The sequence below is a fragment of the Erigeron canadensis genome, chromosome 6 (assembly GCF_010389155.1).
Source record: "Erigeron canadensis isolate Cc75 chromosome 6, C_canadensis_v1, whole genome shotgun sequence".
NCBI lineage: Eukaryota > Viridiplantae > Streptophyta > Magnoliopsida > Asterales > Asteraceae > Erigeron > Erigeron canadensis.
Genome location: NC_057766.1, coordinates 3,092,092 through 3,119,296, shown reverse-complemented (window position 1 = coordinate 3,119,296; position 27,205 = coordinate 3,092,092). Strand labels below are relative to the sequence as shown.

Below are 27,205 nucleotides of genomic sequence, written 5' to 3'. Positions count from 1 at the left end.
CGGGGCTGGGGTCTAATAGCATGTGTGATCATGCGTCAAGTTTGAACTAATCGATCATATGGTAACATGCTTTCACTTGGAGCTATTCTCTTGTTATCGAACCTTTCCCTTTCCTGATCATGCTTAAGTGCTATAGTTGTTGAATGCATGCTAGCTCTACATAATTTATACTCAATCTGGCCATATATCCTTTGATCTAAGCTCTATTTGGATAAGTGTTCTTAATTAGTTGATTTGTTTTTAACAATTAATTAATTAATTACCTTCTTATCATTTTGACAAATATTGATTTTTAGTCAAGATCATCATCATCTCACAAGTCCGTGCATTTTATTTGTTTTCTTATCATATATTCTATTCATTCTTTTACGAAACAGCACAAATTAAGTGAAACTTTTTTCAAACTTAAGAATCAATTTGATAGAAGATCTTAATCAAATTAAATATCTAGCTAGTGTCACGTTAGAAGATCTAAATAAATTCTCAATTGTCTTTTTTACAAAGCTCGATATTCTTGATTCATAAATTCTTGAGTCCATTTGATAGAGGTTTTGGTTGATGATGACCATTTTTAACAACCCTTTAAATTGAATATCGTTAAAGCCATACAACTAATAATTTATATGATCGTTTTCATCAAACCAAAGTGGTTGTAAATTTGTGATATATTTTTATATATATATATATAATCGTGATAGTTGACCTTTCGCTTTTTACTTTATTGTGATTGACCAATTCTACCAACTCTTAGAATGCTATTATTGGCACAAAGTTTATCTTTTCATGGACTGTAAAGTTGTTGTAATGCGCACATTACACATATGTCTTGTAGTTTCGTTTTCTATAATTGTAGTGTGTTTTGTTTGCTTACAACCTTGCCGGTTAAGATTATGAAGTTCGATTCCATGACATTGAGTTCAAGTTTAAGTGAATTATTGGAGGTTTTCGGAAGTCCTAAATTGCATCCTAAAACATTTGTGTAGTTTAAGAGTAAGAATATGATAAGTTATCGGAGGTCTCATGAATATTAGTATAATATAATCTACTTATATATACACCAAGGGTGATTGTGTTTTGAACTAATTATCTTATTATTATGTTTGCATAACATAGATAATGTAAAAAACATGTTTGGTAATAATTAATTAACCGCGTTTTTACATAGATAAAATGCAATTTTGAAAAGACACGTTACGTCATGCTTTTTCAAAACTTAATTTTTAATCACAATCTATTTTATAAACATAATGTCAAACACCCTAATACAGTAATACGCTAGCAATATAAAAAAAATATGCAAACATTTAGATAGTGTCAAAAGCCCAAAAGCAATGTGATGTATATGCGCTGGGCTTTGAGTGTTTTGGGTCCAAAATATTCTACATGCCAAACTACAGTCTTGTTTGGATAGCAGCACCTGCTAATATGCTATGAATGTATCAGCTCTAACATATTAAATTGGAGATAAGTTAGATGATGTTAACACCATGATAGTTAATATGATGTTGCTAACATCATGATATTAACATAAAATTTGTGGGAAGCTTTTTGATATTTGTAAAAAAAATTTGAGTTTTTGCGAGTGTTAACAGATGTTAACATAACATTTTCCCTATTAAATTATTATGTCTCTTGTTAGATATACATTCTCGTTTGAGTAGCCCAAACTTTTTGTACATTAAAACTATCTATTCTTCTAACATTTTATTTCAACACCATGTCTTAAATTTCTAAGAGATATATACAGTAGTCTCCCCAATCTACATCTATCAAACATGCCACAAGGTTAAGTATATCATTATATGCTTCATTTCGATGTGTATGCGCACGTACAGCAGTACAGACAACAATAACCAATTCAGTAGAACACAATCTTAAACAGTTTGATATCATATGGTTAAAAAAAACATACGCAAGCTCACTATGTCAACCGTCTTTCTAGATTGCTCCTGCTAACTGTGGTAACATATTATGTCTCTCTCGTTTGATCTACTTTGCATGCTAAAATGCTTCTTAGTTCGGTTTCTGTCAAACACCAATCCTTTTTTCTACATTCTTATTTCTTTTGGGACTGACATTGAGTTTCCAATGTGTTTTTGAGGTACTTTAACTGCAGTGAAGTTTCACCTTCTTACTCAAACAATGCTAACACCTCCTTCAGTTCTACTGTAATACACTTGCATAATGAATACGCCAATGTACTAAGAATAACAATACCTGTCTCTTGACATCAAATCTTAATCTCATCAATAACTATACAAGTGTGACGGAGTCTTATAGCAGGACACAAACCAATCATAAGATTACTATCAGCATTAGTTACATGAAAACTTCGATAGTTGTGGTCTTCTTCGTCCTCTGTCCGGGGCCTTTATAGGTGGGAGGACTGTGGGAGGGCTGAGTTACCATTTTAGTTCAGTGGGTTTGCTCGTAAAAATTGAACTTCATTGAAATTTTTGATTATCCATAGAAACAATTCACCAGGTATAAACCCTCTACCCAACATAAACGTTGGGGTGTTGGGCCGCCATGAGATCTAATAAATTATTAAATTTTGGGCAGCATCCACTCTATCAAGAATACATAACAAAGTTCAAACAGGACTGATAACAGTACATAAGATTTACAAAAACATAAGTGGTAATCATTTAGTCGATGGAGTTGGGGGTGTCGTTGAGGTAGCCAATGGGGGTGGATCCTTACGAAATTCCTTGACAACCGTAGCAAGTGCTTCGGGGTTTAAGCCAAGATCAGAAAGCGCAATGAGAATGGAAAGTGTGTGACGGTCCAATCCTGTGTCAAGAATATTTGACATTTTAAAAACTAACTCGAGGGTCTCTTGAGCAGTTCGTGCAGCATCTTTATCCATCAAACAAAACCTGACAATATCAAATGACCAATACTTGTATAGTTATATCTATTCACATTATTATCAAGTATAGTACCATCTATCTTTCAATTGATCTATAGAAAATAAATAAATAAACACATAAAAACTATAACTAGTTTGACCAGGTAAAGACATAAAGTCAAAACAGATCTCAAAATGCAGTACATAATTCAACAACTATACCCAATCCCGGCATAACCAAAGGTATAGGGAAGGTGAGACTACCTCTACCCTGGGGTAGACAGACTGCTTCTAGAAAAGACCCCTGACCATAGTGACAGTGAATAATGAACGTGTGTGATATTTGTCTGTGCAACTCTGAAGTGTAAGGCGGAAATAAAAGCATATAAACATGTATGGGCATATACCAAGCATGCAAAGCATAACATATATACAGAGCCAAACAGGTAAGGCCTACAAGCATATATGTTCATATACAAAGCATGTCACACATATAACCAAAATTACAAGCATGTAACTAACTAAACACAAAAACATACAAGTATCGCAAACATACAGGAATACACACATATAAGCATATATATGGATTTCTTTCTTTCAAAAAAGGGGAAGTCTACAAAGTATTAGCGCTGCCCAACTGCCTATGTTAGACGTGTATCGATGTATCAGAAACTGGATCCTAGCACACACTTCACTCATCAGACCATAAGTCATGTACCAGGAAAACTTTCCTACCCCGCTAGGTGGATGTCTATCCTAATCACCTTCCTGATAAAGTACTATATCAGAACCAATAAGTCACAACTGGTATCCCCTATGGTAAGCTAATTCTCTTTGACAACCTACACAAAGAGCCCGAAAGAGGGAAAAACAACACCCGTATCCTATTTAACTACCATGATCTTAATTCTCCAAGATGAATGGTGCAGCAAATTAAACGGTTCAATATCAGTATCAGCATACAAGATGAAAGGTAAATTAGAAATGAAGTATATTACTTCGTTAGTAAATAAACATGCAAACTTTGGTTGATTTGGTCATCTTCCGAGATACGAGCCTATTTGCGTTATAGATGACATCACAAAGTATTCTATATACTCAAAAGAGATACTTACACAACTAGTAAAACATACATTCAAAACTAACACACACATCTTCCTAATAAATTAGTTAACTGAAATAAAATAAAAGTGTAAATCTTTCTTATTCCTATAGCAAGAGAAACAACATGTCAAGATTTATATGATTTCTATAGTCACCTTCAGACACAAATTTGGTACTAAAACACCAAAGTTGTGTTGGTGACAAAGTTTATATATGATTTCTAATAACTATATAGTCTGTTACATATTTGGACACTAATCCCTAGGGTTTAATTTAACAAAAATCGATTGGTAAACAGCACAAGTTACAAAAAAAAAAGGTTACATACTAGGTACATTGTGCATACGTTCTTATATTTTGATGTACTAAATCACAACAACAACAATTGTACCCAATCCCTGTGCGGGGTATGGGGGAGGTGAGCTGTAGACAGTCATACCTCTACCCAAAGGTAGAGAGACTGCTTCCATAAGGACCTCCGGCCAAGCATATGTAAAAACCGTAAAAAGAGTAAAGTGTTTATACCTGTCTGCCGAGAAAATGCCAAGACGATATACATGTCCGCTGGGTATGGCTACATTAAGAGTAGGGAATAGTAGCAAACGTACGGCCTAAAAGTACCTAAGCACAGTACGTAAAATCTAGGAACCATAATACGCAAAAAACAACATTAAATGAAGGAACATAATACACAAAGTCTTCAGCAAGGATCTCAAACAAGAGGTACAAACCACCAGGACAACCATACCTATATGTAAGAAATGACTAAACACTAAGGGCCGCAAAGCCCAACTAATCCTAATCTACTCGCTAAAACGCTCCAAAACGACACAGGTAACCTATACACCTAGTCCTCTAGACACCGTCTACTGAGAACACCCGAGAACAAAAAAGAAAAGTAGCGTCAAACGCCCTAAAAGTGTAACTAAAAGCACTCATCAAAACACATATAATAACAACCATGTATAACGTAGACAAATTTAAAAGTGTTTCAGCATAAATTCCAAACCTACCTACATATAGGGAATGAACTAAGAAATAACTAAAAGCACTCATCAAAACACATATAATAACAACCATGTATAACGTAGACAAATTTAAAAGTGTTTCAGCATAAATCCCAAACCTACCTACATATAGGGAATGAACTAAGAAAACCTAGTGCCCGATAAGTCCAAGGAAAATAACGGGTGGTGCGCAACCTATGAAACACACTAACTAAGCCGCCTAGCTAGACATTAACTTAGACTAAACCTAGCCTTCTCCCAAGCTCCCAAACCCCTAAACTAGTCCTAGTCCTAGTCCTCTAATAAACTCTCATCGGTCATGTCCTCCAACGGGCAAAGCATTTAGGGGCAGCCAAGAGTAACCTCCCCCCTCGATTTTGGCCTCCCTCTACTCAGGTCAAAACCACTACGGAGGTTACTGAGAACCAAAGTCTAAGGAAAAAAAAGTATACAAAAACCTATTACCATATGCCTTACACTCACTGTCCACCTCCTCCACCAGAAAACTCCTTCATATCCTTCGGTATTCTGACCTTCCACCTCCGTCGACCTACCTCTTTTCCTGTCACGCCAAAGCCTTCTGTTGTCTAGAGTCACTTATATTGGGCCTACTTCTCCCGGCCAAACAAACACAAACCACCTTAGACAAGGCACTATGGGAAAAAGATGTCAATCGCAGTCCCACAAAAATCATACCCTAACCTAATCCTCTACTCTAATCCTAGTTCTCCAGGCCGTCCTATCCGACGTCATGTCCTCCGACAAACCAAGCTCTATTAGGTCCTTCGCTAATCGGTCCTCCCACCTCATCTTCGGCCTTCCCCTTCTTCGTATGCCTTCAACGTGAATAGACTCCGCTCTCCTTAGTGGTGTTGTTCGATCCCTTCTCCTAACATGGCCAAACCATCTCAAGCGCCCTTCTCTTAGCTTGTTAATGATGTAGCCTACTTCAAGTTCGGCTCTAAAAACTCCCGTGGGGATCCTGTCTGATAGGGTCTTCCCGCAAGACCACCTTAACATCCTCATCTCTGCCACCTCTACTCGAGACGCTTGGGCTTTCGTCATCGGCCAACATTCCGACCCGTATAACATAGCCGGTCTAATAGCCACTCTGTAAAACTTGCCTTTCAATTTTAGCGGGATCCGCTTGTCGCACATGACTCCAGAAGCTGATCCCCACCTCATCCATCCAGCTTGGATTCGATGTGTCACATCTTCGTCTATCCCCCCCGATTTGTGTATCACCGATCCGAGGTATCTAAAAGACACCTTCGGACCCAATATCCGCTCCCCGATGCGAATATCCTCATCCCCATTTTGTCTTATTTCCTGTTTATCGAAGTCACATCGTAGGTATTCAGTCTTCTCTCAGCTCACACACAAACCATTGTCTTCAAGGGCTTCTCTCCATTTCTCGAGCCTACGGTTTAACTCCTCCGTCGATCTTGCAATCAGTGCAATGTCATCTGCAAAAATCATGCACCACGGTAGTTCCTCCTGTAGGCCACTAGACAACTCGTCTAAGATCAAGGTAAAAAGGTAAGGACTAAGCGCTGAGCCCTGGTGAAGGCCCAATTCTACCGAGAAAAGCTCTGTGCTCCCCACCGGTGTTCGGACACCGGTCCTCGCCCTATCGTACATATCCCTGATAACACTAATGTATCTCCTAGTAACTCCTTTCGCTTGGAGCGTCCTCCAGATCAGCTCTCGTGGTACACTATCGTACGCCTTATCCAAATCTAGGAAGGCACAATGTAACGCTTTTTGTCTTTCCCTATACTTTTCCATAAGGCTTCTGGTGATATGGATAGCCTCCATCGACGACCTCCCTGGTATAAACCCAAATTGGTTCTCTGCCACCTTCATAACTCTTCTGAGCCTCGTCTCGATCACTCTCTCCCAGAGCTTCATGGTATGACTTAGGAGTTTAATGCCCCTATAGTTGCTACAACTCTGCACGTCCCCCTTGTTCTTATAGATAGGTATAACCTCACTAAGTCTCCATTCTTCTGGCATTTTTGCACTCGTCCAAATCTTGTTGAAGAGGCTTGTTAGCAAGCTTATCCCTACGTCCCCCAGGCATCTCCATGCCTCAACCGGAATTCGGTCTGGACCTACTGCTTTGTTTCTCCCCATCTTTTTTAGGGCGACCCTTACTTCTTCTTGGCTGATCCTCGTAGCATCATCGTCGTCGTAGCGTGTGTTTGAGTGTGCGGTGAGGTCTTCTCCTCCTTGAACTCTCCCCAACCTTCTCCCATTAAACAGGTTGGCGAAGTACTCTTCCCATCTTTTCCTAATGTCTCCCTCCTTCACAATGCTCCGTCCACTTTCGTTTTTGATATAAATGACATCTCCTAAATCCCTACGTCTTTTCTCCCTTGCTTTAGCGATTCTGAAGATTTTGTTTTCGCCTTCTTTGGAATCTAGTTTCTTGTACAATTCTTCGTACGCCCTTTCTTTTGCTATAGCAACAGTCCTCTTTGCTTCTTTCTTGGCTTCGTAGTACCTCTGCCAAGCCAAAGACCAGTCTTCATTTGTCCCGTTCTGGCGGCTTTAGACAAGATCCTTAAAGCAACTAAGTTTTGCCGCAACCTTGGACTGGACCTCTTCACTAATCCACCAAGATTCCCTACCCATTCTCCATTGTCGTCCAGTTCCTCTAGTTACCCCTAGAACCTCCTTTGTCGTCTCCCTCATACCCTCTGCCAAGAGTGTCCATAACTCGTCAGCTCCCATATGCGAACCGTCCTTTATCTCCCTTGTGAACCTCGAGCTAATCGTCGACCTAAACGTCTCTGCTGCTTCACCCATTAGGTTTTTCCAGAGGATTCTTGGCTTTACAGCCTTCCCTGTCTTCATTTCTCTTCTACTCAGGAACAAATCTATTACCAATAGTCTATGTTGGGAGTAGCCCGCCTCTCTCGGAAGTACCTTGCAATCTTTGCAAGCCCTAAAGTCGCCTTTACGCACCAAGAAGTAGTCGATTTGAGTCTTATTTAGGCCACTTTGAAAGGTAATCAGCTGAGAATCCCTCTTTCGGAAAAACGAGTTTGCAATAACCAAATCGTGTGCAGTAGCAAACTCCAATATCGTGCGACCCTCATCGTTCCTCACTCCAAAGCCTAATCCCCCGTGTACACCCGCGTAGCCGTCTGATTCTACTCCTATATGCCCGTTTAAGTCTCCTCCTAACACTAGTCGTTGGTCAACAGGGCAACTCCTCACAAGTTCATCCAGAGAGTCCCAAAAACTCTTCTTCTCTCCCGCTCTCTGGCCCGACTGGGGAGCATACGCGCTAATCACGTTTATTGTCTCCTCTTGTATCACCAATCTCACCAACATCAACCTATCCCCGTGTCTTTCCACTTGCACAACGAAATCTTTAAGTCGTTCGGTCATGATGATCCCTACTCCGTTAATCAACTTAGGCGCTCCAGAGTACCATAGCTTGTATCCGTTCTCCTCTCTAGTACTTTTCCCCGTCCACCTAGTTTCTTGAAAGCATGCAATGTCTACATTACATCTAGACAGGGCATCTCCTAGCTCTAAAAACTTTCCCTTAAGGGTGCCTACATTCCAACTCCCGAATCTAAGCCTACAGGTTCTCTTTACTCTAGCATTAACCCCCCTATGCCTGCCCGCCCCCCCTAAATCAGAAGGACATGACCTCACATAATTATTTGATAGAGACAGCTTAAACTAAAACTCAACAAATAAATGTAACAAACAAACAAAATAATAATAATAATAATAATAATAATAATAATAATAATAATAATAATAATAATAATAATAATAATAGTAATAAATCAGTAATATATTGCAAATAAATTAGAACAGCAAACAATAGCAATAGGAGCAACAATATATGATAACTCAAAGGAGATATGGGTAGTATGACTCCAAATTAAAAACAAAATTTATATATCACTTGTATATAGCTAATATTAAAACAAGATGGTTATTAATATTAAAATGGATAATAATCGAAATTAAAATAAGTGACTGCAATATGGCTGTAACTTAAAAAAAATAAAAATATCGAATATAAAGATCTGAGAGAGAGCTAGAGAAATATAAAGACACAAGAATAATCGAATATAACCAACACACAAAATATCGAATATTAGAATTAGAATGAACGAATATAACCTCACACGAAAACAAATACAGATCTGCGAGAGATAGAATGAATGAATGAGCTGGTCGAGAGCCTATAGCAATGAAAATCTTGAAAACCCAGAGATATCAAAAACGTGTATGTATATAGATAGATAGAAATATATATATATATACTATATAACTGGAAATATAACAATTAATTTAGATCTCTTAATTCACAATATTATTATTATTATATAGAAGATTATAGTAAATGTAAAGGGTAAAACTATAAGAATAATAATCAAATTCGATTACTTAAGGGCAGTTGTTGGGAGCTTGGATTTGATTAATCGCAGTGGCAGCAGCAGAAACAAAAAAGAAGAAGAAGAAAAAAGAGGAGGTGTTATGTGGCAATTACATAACACAATGTAAGTTGTTTTTTTTTTTTTTTTGAAATGATTATTATTATTTTTTTGAATAATTTTAGAAATAATAATTTTTTTTTTAATAATTATTATTTACAAAAAAAAATTATTATTTTTTTTGAAATGATGTACTAAATCCCATAATTATAATAATAAATAATAATAATTATTTCTATTATTAATCAATTATTCACATCATTATTACAAACCCTATCTTGGGGATTGATATCATTTCAATATAAATCTCATTTTGCTGTGAAAAAAAAAAATACAATAAAATAAATGCATAAATAAATAAAAAAATGAATAGACAATGACGATGAAAAGAAGTTGATATAGAGAGAGTGATAAGAGAAGCGATTGTCATTTACCTGATTCCAAATTGGGGCTGGCCTGGCCGAATTTTATTATAATTAGGGTTTGAATACTTTATTTTAATTTATACTTTTCTATCAGCAAGTAGAAATAATGGGATCTGCAGAACCTCACAGTTCACCCGCCTCTTTCTTTTAAAGTTTCAATTTTTGTGCTTTCAAGTTTTTCTTTGATGGAGTTCAAAAAGGAAAAAGGTTTAATGCCTATTTAGATTTTAGACTAATTTTGGGATACTATTAGAACTAAAAAATAACTAGAAGAGTACCCGCAAAATACAAAGGTGTAATGGTGATGACTGTGGTGGTTGTAGCGATGTAATGATGACGAAGGCGGTGGCTGCGATTTGTGGTGGTGCTAGTGACGGTAGTGGCGGCAATTGATGCTGGTGGTGGCGGTGTCGATTGACGGTTTTAGCAAATTGATATAATTAGTTATTATAACTTCACATAAATTTTTAGGAGTATTTTTGCTAGAAAAGAAGTGGATTATAAATTAGAACTAAACTTGTTACTGTACCGCGTCTTGCCGCAGAATACGTTTTTTACACGATAAAGTTTTAGACCTAAATTTTATGTCAAATATTCGAACCCAAACTTTAAAAAAGACAACTAAACATGTAGCAATAATGATAAAAAAAAAATGTAAAGGAATAATAAGATATATAAAAACATAAACAATAACTATATTAATGTTTTAAATGTTAGACGAACGTAAGACGTAGCGATAATGAAAGTTGATATATATTAAAAACATTATATATACATACATATATATATATAAAGACGGATGAAAATAATCAAAAAACAAATGTTTGAAAGTAAAACCGTAACTGTGTGGAAGTAAGACGTAACGATCATAAAAATTATTATATTGAAAACTTTACATATATAAAAAGACGGATGAAAATAATTAAAAACCAAAATTTGAAAAGTAAAACGTAACTGTGTGAAAGTTGTTTGATGAAAACATGATAATTTAAAAGTTTAATGTCAAGAAAATAAAAACGAAAAGTTTAATGTAGGGTAAAAGTTAAAACTTAAAAGATAGAAACTTTAGAGAGTAAAATGAAAATTCATAAAAAAAAAAATATGTGCTATAAAAGACTTTTATATTTCACATTACTTTTTAGTATATATATAAAATGAATAGAGATGAATATTTTTAGGATAATTTTTTTAGTTTCTTATAAAAAAAAGGGGTAGTTTTTGTTATAAAGTGGTATAAATAATTTGTATATAAAAAAAATACACGATATAATATAATGGTGATAACTAAAAGAGAAAACGTGTAAGTCATATGACTAATACTTCTATAGTTATATCTTTTTCACGTTATTATTATTATCAAGTATAGTACATTAGTACCATCTATTTTTCATCCTAATCAACTTCCCTATAAATAAAGTAGTATATCAGAACCAAGAAGTTACAACTGGTATCCCCTATGGTAAGCTAATTCTCTTCGACAATCTACACAAAGAGCCCCGAAAAAGGGAAAAAACATCACCCCTAGGGGTGTTCATATTGCGGTCCAAACCAAGAAAACCGGAAAACCGACCCGAAGTTGGACCAAAACCGAACGGAACCGAAACTTACGGTCCGGTCCTCGGTCCTATAAAATCATCTAATTCAGTTCTCGGTCCAGTCCATGTATAAACCGATAAATTGCATGTTCAGAACCGAGAACATGATACAAGATTAACTTCAAATGGTATTCTAAGTTCCTTTTGATTCACTCTTCTAGAATAACATAAATCTTTTATTATATTTTATCTTAGAATCCTAGTATCCTAAATTCGTAGACATGCATGCATATCATAATGTTTTGCCACACTCTTTAATATAAGTACGCATTACTTTGATTAGATCTCTAATACAATTGATTTACTCATATATGACATGTAACATATTCATCACTCATTTTATTTTGGATCATGAATACCTCTTTATTGAAATTGATTTTTCTTTAAAATAAGGAATGTGATCAATTTTCATTGGATGTTAAAAGCTAAATCTTGCGTAGACTTTTAGTATTAAAAAATGTTTGTAAACAATTTAATGTTTTGAAGTTTGCACATATATTTTCTCGGTCCCGGTCCAACACTTCAAACCCGAAAACCGACCACGAACCGAACATGAACCGAACCGAGTTAGTTGGTCCGGTTCTCGGTCCTATATTTTCTTATATTCGGTTTTTGGTCCGGTCTTGATTTGGTCCGGTTCTTGGACCGTGAACACCTCTAATCACCCCTATCCTATTCATCCACCCCGATCCAAATTTTGGAAGATAAATGGTGCAGCGAATTAAATGTTTTAAAATCAGCATACAAGATGAAAGGTGAAACAATTCAATGTCAAAGATACAAGCACACAAATGAAGTAAATAACTTTGTTTGTAAGTAAACTTGCAAACTTTGGTTAATTTGGTCATCTTCCGACACAAAGTTGGCACAGATACAAGCCTATTTGCTTTATAGATGACATCCTGTGTTGGTGACAAAATTATATATGATTTCTAAGAATTATATAGTTTCTTAAATTTTTGGACGCTAATCCCTAGCCGGTATCCAGCTAACTAGCCAGTAAAACGTTCCGCGAATTGGAAATAAAAATAAAAATAAAAAACAAAAAAATAAAGAAATTTAGAACAAAAAAAAAAAAAATCGGCGAGTAAAAAGGTACATTGTGCATACTTTCTTATATGTTGATGTACTAAATCCCATAATTACAATGATAATAATTATTACTTTTATTATTAATCAACTATTCACATCATTAATACAAAGAGATTTGATATCATTTCAATATGAATCTCATTTTGCTGTGAAAAAAAAAACACACTAAAATAAATACATGTAAATAAAAAGAAGCGATTTTCATTTACCTGATTGCAAATTGTTGGCTGGCCTGGACGATAGGGCTTGAATAATTTAATTTTAATTTATACTTTTCTATCAACAATTGGGACAAGTAATTGGATCTGCAAAATTTCACCCGCCTCTTACTTTCAAAGTTTGTTTCAATTTTTTTGGGGCTTTCAAAGTCTTTGTCAATGGACTTTTAAAAGGAAAAAGATTTTAATGCTTATTTAGATTTTAGACTAATTTTGGGATAATTTTAGAACTAAATAAAAATGTTTGGTGTCTAAAATCATTGAAGGGAAGCACACTCTCCCTTAGGGTGGACGGAGTGGGTGAGGCACCGGACCGGTACCGGGCCGGTACCGGATGGCACACCGCCCCGACCCCCCGGTACCGGTTGGGTGGGGAGGGGACTGGGCACAGTAGTGCCGGTTTGAGTGCCGAAACTTTTGACCGTTACAAACAAAAAAAAGAGGGGCCCACGATGAACGTCTCTCTCCTTCTTCTTCTTTCCTTTCTTCTTTCCTTTCTTCTTTCCTTCTTCTTTCTTTCTTCCTTGTTTCTCCATTCTGCAGTTCTGTTTAATTTTTTTTTTCTTTCAACACACAAATCACACACACAAATAACACACACATATATCTATATTTTCGGAATCATGAACCCTTTCTTCAACAATCCTTTAAATCTTGACAATCACGGCCCAACACCCCCAAATTTCCAATCGGACTCGAGTTCATCCGACGAGACGGAACGATCTATTAATCTATTCACAATGGCGCATTATGCGATTCAACAAGATGTCCATGATACTGCCTTCTCTTCAAGAACGTATACAAGACGCGACGATCGTGGTGAGTCTCACAACCGTCTTTTTCGAGATTATTTTGCCGAGGAACCGAAATTTAATGAGAATTTTTTTAGACAACGGTTTCGTATGAGTAGACGGTTGTTTGTGAAGATAGCTTCAGATTTGGAAAACAATTTTAGTTTTTTTCAAAGGAAGATCGACGCTCGTGGTAAATGGGGGTTTTCAGCTTTACAAAGATGCACATTTGCAGTTCGCCAGTTAGGATACGGTAGTAATCCCGACAGTTTAGATGATTACTTAAATATGTCGGAAAGATCGTCACGTGACACCCTTAATACTTTTTGTGATGGAGTCATTAAGTTGTATCGGCATGAATATTTGCGTAGGCCAACGCGTACTGATACGCAACGCATTCTTGATCATCATGCGTCTTATCATGGTTTCCCCGGCATGTTAGGTATATCTTTACTTAATATATATTTACTTAATGTATATATGTATATATATTTTACGTAGTTTAGATAATAATGTATATATATATATATATTTTACGTAGTTTAGTTAATAATGTATATATATATATATATATATATATATTACGTAGCTTACTTAATATTTTCGGTCTAATAAATGTGTTTATAGGGAGTCTTGATTGTACACACTGGGGTTGGGATAATTGTCCAGTAGCTTGGCGTGGCCAGTACACGCGAGGTGATCATCACGGGCCGACGATATCGCTTGAAGCAGTTGCATCATAGGATTGTTGGATTTGGCACGCATACTTTGGTGTTGCCGGTTCAAACAACGACATTAATGTGTTGAACCAATCTCCTTTGTTCAATCCTTTTGAAGATGGCACAGCACCGTTGGTTCCATTCACTGTAAATGGAACCGAATATCAGTACCCGTATTTTCTCGTGGATGGGATCTACCCAAGATATGCCATGTTTGTGAAAACGATTTCCCATCCAACCGGTGAGAAAAGGATTTGATTTGCTAAGGCACAGGAGGCTGCAAGGAAGGATGTGGAGCGAGCTTTTGGTATTATATAAAAAAAAAGGAAAATACTTAGAGAACCGGCAAGACAAATGGAAGAAACCCCCATCCGTAAGATTATGTATGCGTGTTGTATTCTTCACAACATGATTTTAAAAGACGAGGACCACGCTATAAGTCCTGATTACATTCCAGATCTCCCTGTTGTGCCACAGCCATCGGATGAACGACTGTTTGAGATACAGAACCCAAACGTTCACGAGGATCTTAAGATGGATCTCATTGACCATATTCATCGCACATTCATCCCGGGCATCGATCGCTAGTTTATTTATGTATTGTGTTGTCGTTTCGTTTAATATTGTACTTTGATGTTTTATTTTGTTGTTTGTTTTATATTTAATATTTGTATTAGTTTTAATTTATTAAATAAAATTTTTTAGTTTTAAAAATAAATAGAAATGAAATTAAATAGAAAAGGGTGGGGAGGGGAGGGGAGAGGTGGTGAAGTGCTCCTAGTAATCGGGGAGGGGAGGGGAGGAGAAGAAAAATCAGGGAGGGGAGGGGAGGAGTGGGGAAGCCCTCCCCCCACCTTTATGGAAATCACATGTATAAATACAAAATTTTCTCCCCTCACAAAATCATTGAAGTATGGTACTATTAGCAGCATACTTGTTACCCCAAAACATAATGTGTTTATCGAAAAATAAGTGAAGTCGTACTCGTATATTTAAAATTTGAATAAAGTATCTTAAAACATAATTTTTAAATAACTGAACTTTCTCTATAAACTTATATCTAAGATTGAAAGTATGAAATTAAGAGTATGAGATCGAGAGTTTGAAATTGAGAGTATGAGATTGAGAGCGTTTCCCCTGTTTGACATTGTCTTCACCTTGGGCGTCGGGAATCTTATCAAGGGTAAAACTATAAGCCGGATGTCCATTTATAAGTAACCTCTTTAACTTTGAATAATGGTAAGGGAATTTACATCATACCTCTTTCAAACCCCGTTTTATTAAACAACAACAACAACGGTACGCAATTCCAGCATAAGCCGAGGTATGAGGGAGGTATGATGTAGACAGACCTTGCCTCTACTCAAAGGTAGAGAGGCTGCTTCCGGATCCACCGAAGTGGAAGGGACCTCCGGCCCAAGAGTGATAAAAAAAATATGGTTAGATCCACCGAAGTGGAAGCTTTAACCGGATGAGAATAATCTTGATCTCAAACTCTCAGTCTCAAACTCTCAATCTCAAATACTCTAATCTCGATCTCAAAAACCTAGGCTCACCTTCCGATCCAAGATCCAGGAAGAAGGAGACGTTAGGAGAAAGAGAGAGTAGACAAAAAGAGAAAAGAGAGAAACCCAAATATGTCAAACCCCGTTTTATTGTGGTTGACTATTGTTGTTGTTGTTGGACAATTTAGTAAAATAAGAAAAAGTAACTAAGAACTATTTATTTTAATAAAGAGGTGTTTTTAATTCAAGTAATAAAGAAATCACAAATCTAAGTTAAAAATAAAAATAAATATTGTTCAAATATAGTTACTCAATGTAGGAGTTTGGGTCTGGTAACTCCAGGTTTGAAATAGTCATTTCTATTTTGAAGGAACTGTCTAGCGCGGATCCAGTCAAAACAACGTATGTTAAACTTCTCGTTGTCGAATCGCGACAAATAATTTCAAGCGAAATGCTCTTTTCAAAATAATGTGTATTGATTTACAATATAATTCATATCAAATTCATTATTGGCTTATTTTATTTGTTGAAGGAAAGTTCACTGATTTACAACATCGACTAAGATAACAAATAATTTTGCTTGCTATTATTATGAGGGGAAAAAAAGGAAACATAAACATAATTGGTACAACTTTACCGATAGAAACAAATTATGTATTCAGGTATACAATTGTCAACAACAAAAGTTTCATTCTTTCACCCAATGTATAACACTTTGTTCGTATGACCACCTTATATAATCATCCATGATGGCAAACTATTGGCAGTGGCATTCATTGATTTACTCATTTACATATATGGTAGTCAGATCTTACGAAAATAGAATGATAATTCGACATATATTTTAGGAAAAATGATAGATCATCTTAACATCTATACTATCTAATAAAAAATAGTCCCCGTTAAAAATTATGTGGAAGAATCGTCTAAAATACTTTTAATGATTAAATTATACTATCAGTTTTTTTTAAATATCTCTATTAACCCTTAATTACTTTTACACCAATTATCAACACCATCCGACGCCGCCCCCACCATCACACTGTCACCGCCACGACCACCACCACATTGCGCTGGTACCATACTAGTATCCCCTATCATCACTAAATGCTAATGTAATCGATTTATCCTTTGTTGTAATCTCACCTTTTAATCTTACCGAATGTTACAATCATATTGTTAGGATTGATTATTTAGAAAATATATCATTATCCATCTTAATATAGGTTGTTTTAAGCTAATTTGAAATGACAATTATAACTACTTTTTATTTTTGATGAATATCAATAAAGATAATATATTTTGGTATGTATTTTTGAAGTTATGAAAGTTTAAAAATTATAGCGCATATTATGAGTTGTATTGTTGTAATATATGAATAAGTACCAATTCTATTTCAACTTAATGAACATTTCAAAGCTATATTAGTTATATAAGATGAATAAAAGAGTAATGATAGTCATAACCAGTTATGCAACTATCATATCCAATTGATATTAAAAATACATGAAAACATTACTTTACTATGCGACTTCAACTTAATGCGTCACGTGTCTTCGATCATTCTAACATCGCATGACACTATTACACTGTATTCTCGAATTTTTATTAAAAGAAAAGAAAGGAGAAGATTGGATAAGGAAAAAAAGAATAGATAATTATATAAAAAAAGGCATTCTCAAATTGAAAGAAAGGAAAAGAAAGTTGATAATTAAATGTATTCTTGAGTTAGAAGGGAAGGAAAAGAAATGATAAACAGATACAATTTTACATTTATAGTCTTGTAGTAATTAAAACCTTTATATAAGTTTGAAGGGTATATTAATAATTTCATCACTTTTTCTTTCAAATCTTGCCAAAAGTGATAAGAAAGTTTTAGGATCAAAACATCTTATTTTTTCTCTTTCTTTCCCTTCCTTTTATTTTAAAACAAAAAATCAAAAATACAAAAACTAAAAGTTTCTTACCATTTCTTTTTTTATCTTTTCAAAATAAAACTCAAAATGTACTCTTAGATTCATCTTCCATACATACACATGAATAGCAAACGACAATAAATGGATCCAAATAACCAATTCTTATCCAACTCATAGTTCTTTACAAAATCACAAAAATGTAAAGACATGAAAAACCAAGGGGCCTGTAATGCATTTACAAAGTTATTGTTGTCACACACTACACACAGTGACACACACACAAGGCTACCTCCCGCTTCTCTCTCCTACAAAACAAAAACACCGAAATTCGCTCCCATCAAAACAAAAAGCCAAACCCTAATTAAATCCTTTCATTCATCTCCTTTAACAAACACCTCCTCATAAACAATATCCATTTATTCTTTTCCTTCTATCTTTAGCTTTCAGTTTTCACTCCTGTAAGTATTCTTCTCTTATATATTTTTGTGTATATATATATATATATATCATATTCTTTATATCTGCATGACTAAATCTAGCTCAACTTGTAATTATTGTTAACTGTTTTTTTTTTTTTTTTGATTTTATATTTAATTTCTATTTCTTTATATTTTGTTTTGACTTTATTCAGTCAAACAAATTTGTGTTTTGACTTTTTTATTTTTTGTGTGTATCTATTCATGTTAGTTGTATTTTGTTTTAATTGTTAATGTTAATTTATATTTGTATATACAGGTATGTTAATAGTAATTATATTATAATAATTATTGTTGTAAATATGGAGAGTCAAGAAGTATTAGAGAGTAGAATGGCTTTTCATGGTAGTAATAATGGAGTTAATGGTTTAGAATCGAAAAAATCCGAGAATGGTATGGTGGTTGTTGAGAATTTGGAGGACTTCGAGTTTATAGATGATTTCGATACGATGATGGACGAAGTAGATGACCGGCTTAGGATTTCACGAATGGTGAGTGATTCCATTATTAAAGGGATAATTAGTGCTGTTGAACAAGAGGCCGAGGAGAAAGTTAAAGTGAAAGAGTTGGAGATTGAGAGCCTAAAGAGGGCTTCTGCGAACGTGGCAGATGTCGAGGTTGAAGGACTTGCGGGTCTTGAAGGTTTTCGTGTGAAAAGTGATGAAATGAAAGAGGTTGCTACAGATGAGTTTAAAAGGCTTAGGAAACAAATTGAGAGTGTAAGGGGTTCTAAAATTAAAAGAAATGGATCGTGTCATGAAATGGTGGGGTTGGGTGGTATTCTGAAGGACTGGTATGACTTAGAGAAAACCGTAGATGGTCTTGAGATGATGATGAAGGATATGTCTGATTTCGTAGATTCGGTGCTTGTGTTTTCTGAGACGTCAGTCAGTGAATGTCAACATGAGAAAGATTTGAAAGGAGAAGTCGAAGATATGGTGATTCAGAGTTCTATTAAATGCATCCGGGAAGAGTTTGAGGAGGCGGGAAGGCAAAATGTAGTTTTGGCTGAGAAATTTGGTAACATTTCCGAGCTAAGAAATGAGTTAGAATCGTTGAAAAAGTTGCTACCGAGTGGTGACTCGGGGCATTTAATATCTCATAGTTCTTTTGATGTTGAAAATACTCGTGTAAACCCGTTGAGAAGTGAGTTGTCTTCAAGATGGGAGGAGAATGGGGAGTTAAGTGACTGTAAACCTCCTGTTTCCGATACTTTTGAAGCTAATAAGTTTAGCCACTTGAATAGGGAGGAATTGGTACAACATTTCAGTAACACAATATCAGAGAAAAAGAGGCAACATGAAGCAGAGATGCATGAGCTAACGGATAAATACATAAATTTGAAGGGGAAATACCTCAGCGAAAGAAGGTCTCTTATCTTGCCTAAGGACTTTGAAGTATTAAAGAGGAAGATTCCGGCCGTCGTTTCTAAATTAGATGGCATTCTTTCTGAAAGCGATGAGTTTATTGGAAAAGGTGATTGTGTTGCCAGCCTTAACATCATTTTAAAAGAAAACCGCCAACTAAGAGACTCGCTTGTTGCTAAGACGAATGAAGTGAAACATCTAACATCCCAACTTTTGGCTGTTTCCGAGGAAAACGGTAAATCATTACTGGCAGATACATTTGTAGAAGCTTCTACTGTGGAAGATGTTTACAAATGTGTTATACTGGAGCTAAATTGCCAAATTCAAGAAGTTAAAGAAGAATCAGAGCAAAAAGTTTTCGCACTGCAGGATATTTATGAGGTTCTAATGGAAAGTGCTACCATCAGTGCGATCAAAGATACATCTATGGAATTTTTATTTAGGCAAGAACTATTGGAGACTGTGTTCAAAGAAACTATTACTGATGTTAAGCAATATTTTGAGAATATGCGCAAAGAATACATTACCACATGTGAAAATTTTGTTTCCCTTGAAAAGAAGGCTACAGGAATGGAGGTCGAACTGATATTGGAAGCTGAAGAGAGAGAAAAGTTAACGAATGAAATGCATTTGCTTAGAAACCTAATGGAAGAGAAAGAAACACTAGCTAGGGACGAGCTTAATAATTTAAGAAAGCAGGCAAGTTGGCAGGAAACACTGATGTCGAAGACTAATAAGGAGTTGGAAGATATGAGTGACGAGTTGTCAAAAGCACGGGAAAAGCTTTTATCTGATAAAATGGAAATAGATTCGCTGAACCAGAAGCTTCTGCTAGCAATGGAGGAGATCAAAGCTTTAAATGATTATAAGAACATGGTTCATGATCTTTCTCAGGAGAAACATGGCTTTGCGTCACTGCTTGAAGCAAAGGAGAAAGAGCATAGGAAGCAAATGGAAGCGGTAGTTGTTCTCGTTGATGAAATATCAACAAAGTTTGGTGATTTTGAAGGCATGGTGACAAGGGATATTTCTAGTAATAAAATCAGGTATCCCTTATTCCGGTCTTTGTTGTTTATTTTTACACTATTATAGGTGGCATTTTGGCCTCTTTAAAACTGTAACAGGTCAAAATTGTAAAATAGAAAAGATTGGCCTTGAGGAAGCGGATCAAATCAGTCAAAAGTCTCATTTATAACACATACTAATATTTTTTTTTTTAAATTCCTTTAAAAGTTTAGATCATTATTGAATATTGTTTCTTCGTTGTCAAAGTATTATAAAACAATTCCTGTCAGCAAAAGTCCTTTTTCTTTGTAAAATAACATAATATATAGTTGTTTTAAGATGCATGGATGATTTAGTTAAATTGTGTTAAACTATTCAGGTTGGAAAATTCTGTATCGGAGTTGAGTTCTCTCATCAAGGCAGCTAATATACTTAACAGCACGGGGAACCTACACAAACAGAAGCTTGAAAGGAAATGTCGTGACCTTAAAATGGCAGAGGATGAGGTAATAGTTGAAAATTATTGTGTTCTGAATCTAATATTTGCAATTTGAAAAGAAGGGCTTTCTTATTGTCTGCAATCAAATATTACCTGCACTTGATTGCTAAGGTCGTATCTGAATGTGAGCCTGGATTACTGTAGTTAAATATGAAATCGTTAAAGTTGAACTGCTTCTGGCATAACTGTATTCATGTTGCCAAAGCTTTTACTCGCTACATCTGATATCTGATTCCATCAGCTTGATGGTTCAGTGCATTATTAATAGTGATGTGAGATGTTTTGAATTATATTATACGCTGAAATAGTATTGGATAGTTAATAAATATTTATTGGAGTACATATATGTGTTTTATCTTTCTTAAATTTACCGAAATAGACTGATTACATACCTTAGTAATAGGTATATAAAGTTTACTCGGTAATTACAAGCTTTTTGGTATTAATAACATGACAACTTTCACTGTTTCCATATTAACATATATGGTATATTAAGATTTATTCACAAACTTCTTGGATTATTTTTATGTCATTTAATGTGTGACAAACACATGCTTCTTTTTGCTTAATTCTATGGTTTCTAGTAACATCTGCTCATAGCTATATCATAGAAGTGCTATGAAGTTTCAATCTGTGTACATATCCCATGCTGCCGATCCTGCATTTAGATTTAAATTCTTAATAAGGAGAAAAATTGCATGTATTGTTCTTTCATTTTGTTTCCCTTGAAATTCTTTATTATATTCATATTACGATCTACAATAATGCTATTGACGTTGAAAGGATTTATTTCAAGCTGTTGACATTTTCCTTTGATCCAGGTTGATCTTTTGGGCGATGAAGTTGATAAACTTTTAGACCTTCTTGAGAAGATATATATTGCTCTTGACCATTACTCGCCGGTCTTGCAACATTACCCTGGGGTGAGACATGATGCATTTGCTTATGAATAGGGTTATGTTTATCTCTAATGGAACAAATCAAATGAGTTAGCAAAAATTAACGGTCAAGTGTGTTTGTACTCTTTCATGCTTACGTCATGTTCATGTAATGTTTTATTTTAAAAGTTTTTAAATTATTATGGTAGTTTTTATAGTTTTTATAATCTTACTTAGCACACTAACTATTTGTAGTAAATTCTTTAAGAAAATTGGTTTATAGGTGTTTGTGTGAACCCAACATTTCTTGTATCATAAGTTATGTATGTTAACCCATTTCCCAACATGCCTGAATTGCTCCTTTTTTCCACCTCCTGTAGAAAGTAACAGAATAAAGAAAATGAACGTTGCTACAATAATTATCCTTCCGCTCTAGAAAGGAAGCCTTTATGTGTCTGAATATATGATTAGTTTTCTTTCCTTTTTGCCTTACAAAATAACATGAAATGTTTCAGTTGGAGATTAATAACAACCATTATTGCTTTGGGTTATCAGTTTAACTGATTATTTTTATTTTCTGTTGCTGCAGGTTATTGAAATCTTAGAGCTGGTTAGGAGGGAATTAAGTGGTGAATCTTTAAAAGCACATTGAGGAATCCTTTAGTAAGGTAGGTTCTCTAATAGATCAAATGGCCCACATTTGTACGGTTCTGGTCGATTTGGGTTATATCTAATCTCTGATGTATCAAATATATAGCTTTAAAGGAACACAGTCAACTTAGTTGAAAGTTTGCCAACATTGTTTGCAGGTCAACTGTACCTGATCTGGCCCATTTTGATCTGTTACCCAATCTGCCCTACCCACTCATTTTTTTAGCTCTATAGTTAACTCATGATTTAGTTTGAATACAAGATTACCTCTGTAACTCGGATGGGTCCACCAATGTGTCAAATGGATGATAACTTGAGTATACCACAGGTTATGTTTGATGTAGACAATAAAATCTGAATTCTGATATTAATTATTTCTGAAATGCCAGGTTATTAGGGTGGGGGGTGCGCCTTGCCACCCCTCCCCTCCCCGGTTTTTCTCCTCCTCCCCACCCGCTCCCTAATGCTTGGAATCCCTTGCCACCGCTCCCCACCATTTTCTATTTAATTTACTTTCTATTTATTTTTAATCGAATAATAACTAAAAGTTTTATTTAATAAATTAAAAATACCACTACAATACATAAACAAAACACAAAGTATTATTCAAACACACAAATAACTAACACATAAACAACATAAACTAAGGCATAAGCCATCCGTATTTCTCACAAATGGCGCGTTTTCGCGCCAAAACCATCTCTAACATCGGCTCGGTGAGGTGATCGTGTGGCTTGATGACGAACTCCATCTCGTTCTGTCGCTGTTGACTCTGGACCATCCGTGTCATCACCTCCTCCCGTTTTTTCCTAGCCGCCTCCGCCGCCATATAGCTATCCATCATCGCCTTCTGAATCCGAATCTCCTCCCAAATTCTCTTTTTATCCTCATTGTCGCATTTCAACTCGGCGGCTATCTTCAAGAATTCTTCAGATGTGGTGGAGGAGGCGGATGTAGACGGCTTCTTACCTCTAGCTCCACAACGGGGTGGCACGGGTCTAGCAGGCTGTACTGGTGCATCAATGTTGTTCTCACCTTCCTCTTCTTGATCCAACTGGTCCTCGTTCAAGTCAACATGGACTGATGCCTCCCCCGATGAACGGACATTGACATTTGACCCTTCCGTTTTTGCCCTTTTGCTACCCGGCTCCTCACAAATTCCCTCTAAGGTAAGAACCTCCGCTCATTTTGGCCCTTTTCTCAAAATTTGCCACGCCTCTACATGCGGAAATCCAGACTTGTTATTGTATTTCCGCATATACAATGCCACAACCGCCTTAAACACATCCTCGTCGCTTTGGCCATTCAACGTCTTACTTTTCTTAACATTGTAGATACCACAAAAACCCGACACCTTATGTTTCAAATCCTTCCATTTTGATCGACACATTTCCGGGGTACGTCCTGAATCACGTTTCAAGTGTTTATCCATCTCAAACTTAGCCTTTTTCCAAAACGATCAGGCCGTTTGGGCGTTTCCGGTGTATGGATCCTCGGAATCGTTTAACCAAGCTTTTGCCAAACACTTTTCTTCATCCTTCCCCTATCTACGACACTCTCTTTTACCTTTAACCGGGACTTGGGTCTCGGTTATTGCTTCTTCCTCCTTGACCTCTTCTTCTTCTTTTTGAACCTGTGAAGATGAACCACCTGCAAATTGCGAAAACTCGGGTTGCTTTTCACTCGCAAATTGCGAAAACCCGGCTAGATTTTGTTGCGAAAAACCCGGGTTGGGTTCGAAAAACAAGGGATCCATTCTACTCATGAATTCATCAACGGGCTGTGGCCTATAAGCATTTTCGGTGGTGTTTTTTTGCGAAGGAGGAGGTGGTATAACTCCGCGATTGTTTGGAGGAGGTTGGTTTTTGCGACGTTTTGGTAGTTGGGAGAAAAGTGGAGCTTTTTGTTTTGAATTACCCTTCCCTCTATTTATTTTTGTGATTTGTGTGGTGGTTTGATTGAAGAAATAAGAAAGAAAAATGGAGGAAGAAATCGGCAGAAGAGAAGAAAGAAAGAAAAGAAGAAAGAAGAGGAGACTAGCCGTTCGATCTGGGCCCCATGATTTTTTTTTTTTCCAATATGCTCAACGGTCGAATAGTCAAGCACCACAACCGGCACCACGTGGGCCCCATGATTTTTTTTTTAATATGCTCAACGGTCGGATAGTTAAGCACCACAACCAGCACCACTATCCCCAAGTCCCCAAGTCGCTCCCCACCCTACCGGTACCGGAGGGTCGGAACGGTGTTCAAACCGGTATCGGTCTCCCGCCTATGCTCTCCGTCCAGCCTTATGATAATGATATGGGTTCTGTAATCATTGTTAATGTCACATTAATTTTTATGCAATGATTCAATATAGGAACAGAAAAATGTTTGTGTCAATTCGACCCATCTAGAAAATCTTTTGTTTCAACCCTTGACCCACCCTTATTGGTTTCTTCAGGTTGACTCAATAAAGACGTTTCAATTGTTTTTAGATAAATGCTGAAGATAAATATTGAAATGTGGAATTTTGATGAAACAGATACTCTCGCTTGTGAGACATGGCTAGGTTTGTTGAAGGCTTGGAGCTTTTTTGGTTTTCGCCAAAGTAACTATTGGGATCAATGAGTCTAGAAGACATGAGTTGGGGATGTACATGGTCTATAATTGTGAAAAGTAGTGAATTGAATCTTAGCCTTATGCCTGTGAGTCTATGAGATAGCTGAAGGTTGAAGCATATTTTTGCACATGTATCTCACACACATACACACGACGTATACTGCACTAGTGCACGTCACTGTTTCATTTATTTTTTCCTTTTTTGCACCCGTAATTAATGGCTTCTTGTATATACACATTAACTTTTGTTCCTCATGTAATCATGTCCTAGCTAGACTTTGGATTTTGGTGCTTAGACTAAGCATTGTTCAAAAACCATATTAATCTAAATCATTGTAAGTAGCCAATGCCAATGTTGGTATTATATAGTTCTCTGAGCTTCTTGCTAAAAACCTTCATTGACTGCAAATTTGCAATAATTGTATTATTGCCGCATCTGCGTCTCTATTATATGTTTGAGCAGAAGTGTATGACCATGATGGTGGCTTAGCAGTTGTCCATTATAAGAAACATAAAGTTGAGAAGCATTAATATCTAGATTGTTTCATAGGTGGTTGAGTGACCTTGGCTTCAAGCCTTCAAGTACTTGTCTTCTAAAATGACATGCTCACTGGGTAGAAGCATGACTTTTTTAGATAGCTATATTGTATACTACCTTATGGAAAATATTAGAAGGAAAACAACAGAAAGATAGATTCGGGTCAATAAAAAGCATATTAGAAACCTGCTGTTATCGTGAATGAGTTATCTGGCATGACTTCATATAGGCATTAAACAACTTCCTTAAAAAGTTGCTTCATTTTAGTTGTTTAGCCCTTGTCTGTTTTTAGATTCTGAGCCGAGTTCTTGATAATCTATTTCATATGTAAATCTTTGCCTTGGAGTTGTACTCTCATTTGCAGTTGTAAAGTCTTATTTTAATCAGTAGAAGGAATCTGATTTTGTCTCACACACAAACCCAATAGAGTAAATTATCAAGGTGCTAACTACTTGTGAGAAGCACACATGTACATGAAGAGGATATATCTTAGTTACTCGTATATAACTTTCAATGAAGATTCTGTATAGTTAAAAAAAGGGGTTGCATACCAATGGATGAAACCCGAGCGGTAATCATGTGACTATACCGGCTTACAAATAAAGGTTATTCACCGGTTCAAAACTTGTTAAACACAAATGAAGAAACTATATCTTGTGAGCCATGTGTGACGATGGTGACTTATCAGACATGAGTTTTATGCGATGTGTATTCTTGGTATCAAGATGGTACATGAGACTAGAGGTTCTCACTCATTTATCATTTTTTTTTTACTTAGAAAAGCCAAGGAGAGTTATAACCGACACATTTGATTAATGAGAAACTAAATAAATACACCAAGATTGCCAAGAGCATTTGTATCCTTTAACCCACACAACAACACTGGAGCCACAAGGGAGGAAAGAATGGTGTAGTGTTATCTTTATATTTTTTTAAATACCATTGATCACAAGTGGACATTTCATGAAAATTTTTTTACCCTCAAATCTAAATATTTAAAGTGGTTGTGGTGTATCCTACCCTCATCCCAAATATTTTAATGCATTCACAACGAATAAATGAGCTAGGTGAGGAAAGGTTACAGAAACCAAAATACTCGAACCATTTCATAACCAAAGAAGAGGCGGTGATCTAACCACTCAACCTATCCAAACTAAGTGTGAAGCCGTATCCATTCCCCCCCACCCCCCCCCCCCCCCTCCTCCTACCCCAATCACAAGTGGACATTTCATGAAAAATATCTAAGGTGGGTGTGATGTAGCCTACCCTCTTCCAAGTATTTTAATGTATTCACAACGAATAGATGAGCTAGGTGGGGAAATGTTCAAACCATTATATAACCGAAGAAGAAGCGGGTGGTCTAACCACTCAACCTGTCTCCAAACTAAGTGTAAAACCATATCAATTCAGTGACGGAGTTATGTGGTGGCCAAAGGTGGTCATGACAACCCCACAATATCTATATAATTCAAGATTTCTAGTACTATTTCTATGTATTT

General features: G+C 36.0%; 3 protein-coding genes across 4 annotated transcripts; 2 read left to right on the top strand and 1 right to left on the bottom strand.

Moving 5' to 3' along the window:
- Nucleotides 1–2,423: 2,423 nt before the first annotated feature.
- On the bottom strand, nucleotides 2,424–9,309 carry LOC122603496 (mitotic-spindle organizing protein 1B-like). Of its 2 annotated transcripts, none has more exons than XM_043776211.1 (2): nucleotides 9,115–9,309; nucleotides 2,424–2,879 (listed from the first exon to the last, which is right to left on the bottom strand). In XM_043776211.1, the coding sequence occupies exon 2, from the start codon at nucleotides 2,867–2,869 to the stop codon at nucleotides 2,645–2,647; it is 225 nt and encodes a 74-aa protein (XP_043632146.1). In that variant the 5' UTR covers nucleotides 2,870–2,879; nucleotides 9,115–9,309; the 3' UTR covers nucleotides 2,424–2,644. The 2 variants fall into 2 exon arrangements, with proteins under 2 accessions (XP_043632146.1, XP_043632147.1); XM_043776212.1 differs by lacking the exon at nucleotides 9,115–9,309 and adding an exon at nucleotides 4,481–4,623.
- Nucleotides 9,310–13,498: 4,189 nt separating this feature from the next.
- LOC122604111 lies at nucleotides 13,499–14,292 on the top strand. Its single transcript, XM_043777012.1, has 2 exons — nucleotides 13,499–13,928; nucleotides 14,177–14,292. The coding sequence occupies exons 1-2, from the start codon at nucleotides 13,499–13,501 to the stop codon at nucleotides 14,290–14,292; spliced, it is 546 nt and encodes a 181-aa protein (XP_043632947.1).
- A 3,674-nt stretch (nucleotides 14,293–17,966) lies between these two features.
- On the top strand, nucleotides 17,967–25,536 carry LOC122605484 (WPP domain-associated protein). The gene is made up of 6 exons (XM_043778438.1): nucleotides 17,967–18,147; nucleotides 18,425–20,578; nucleotides 20,917–21,043; nucleotides 21,858–21,959; nucleotides 22,504–22,582; nucleotides 25,092–25,536. Exons 2-5 carry the CDS (start codon nucleotides 18,468–18,470, stop codon nucleotides 22,564–22,566), a joined length of 2,403 nt encoding a protein of 800 aa, XP_043634373.1. The 5' UTR covers nucleotides 17,967–18,147; nucleotides 18,425–18,467; the 3' UTR covers nucleotides 22,567–22,582; nucleotides 25,092–25,536.
- The last annotated feature ends 1,669 nt before the right edge of the window (nucleotides 25,537–27,205 follow it).

Excerpts from the sequence above, each read along its gene's own strand:
- LOC122603496 (XM_043776211.1), bottom strand. The coding sequence starts at position 2,869 with ATGGATAAAGATGCTGCACGAACTGCTCAAGAGACCCTCGAGTTAGTT.
- LOC122604111 (XM_043777012.1), top strand. The coding sequence starts at position 13,499 with ATGGCGCATTATGCGATTCAACAAGATGTCCATGATACTGCCTTCTCT. Across the intron at positions 13,929-14,176 it reads ATATTTGCGTAGGCCAACGC|GGAGTCTTGATTGTACACAC; the intron begins GTACTGATACGC and ends ATGTGTTTATAG.
- LOC122605484 (XM_043778438.1), top strand. The coding sequence starts at position 18,468 with ATGGAGAGTCAAGAAGTATTAGAGAGTAGAATGGCTTTTCATGGTAGT. Across the intron at positions 21,044-21,857 it reads TTAAAATGGCAGAGGATGAG|GTTGATCTTTTGGGCGATGA; the intron begins GTAATAGTTGAA and ends CCTTTGATCCAG. Across the intron at positions 21,960-22,503 it reads TCTTGCAACATTACCCTGGG|GTTATTGAAATCTTAGAGCT; the intron begins GTGAGACATGAT and ends CTGTTGCTGCAG.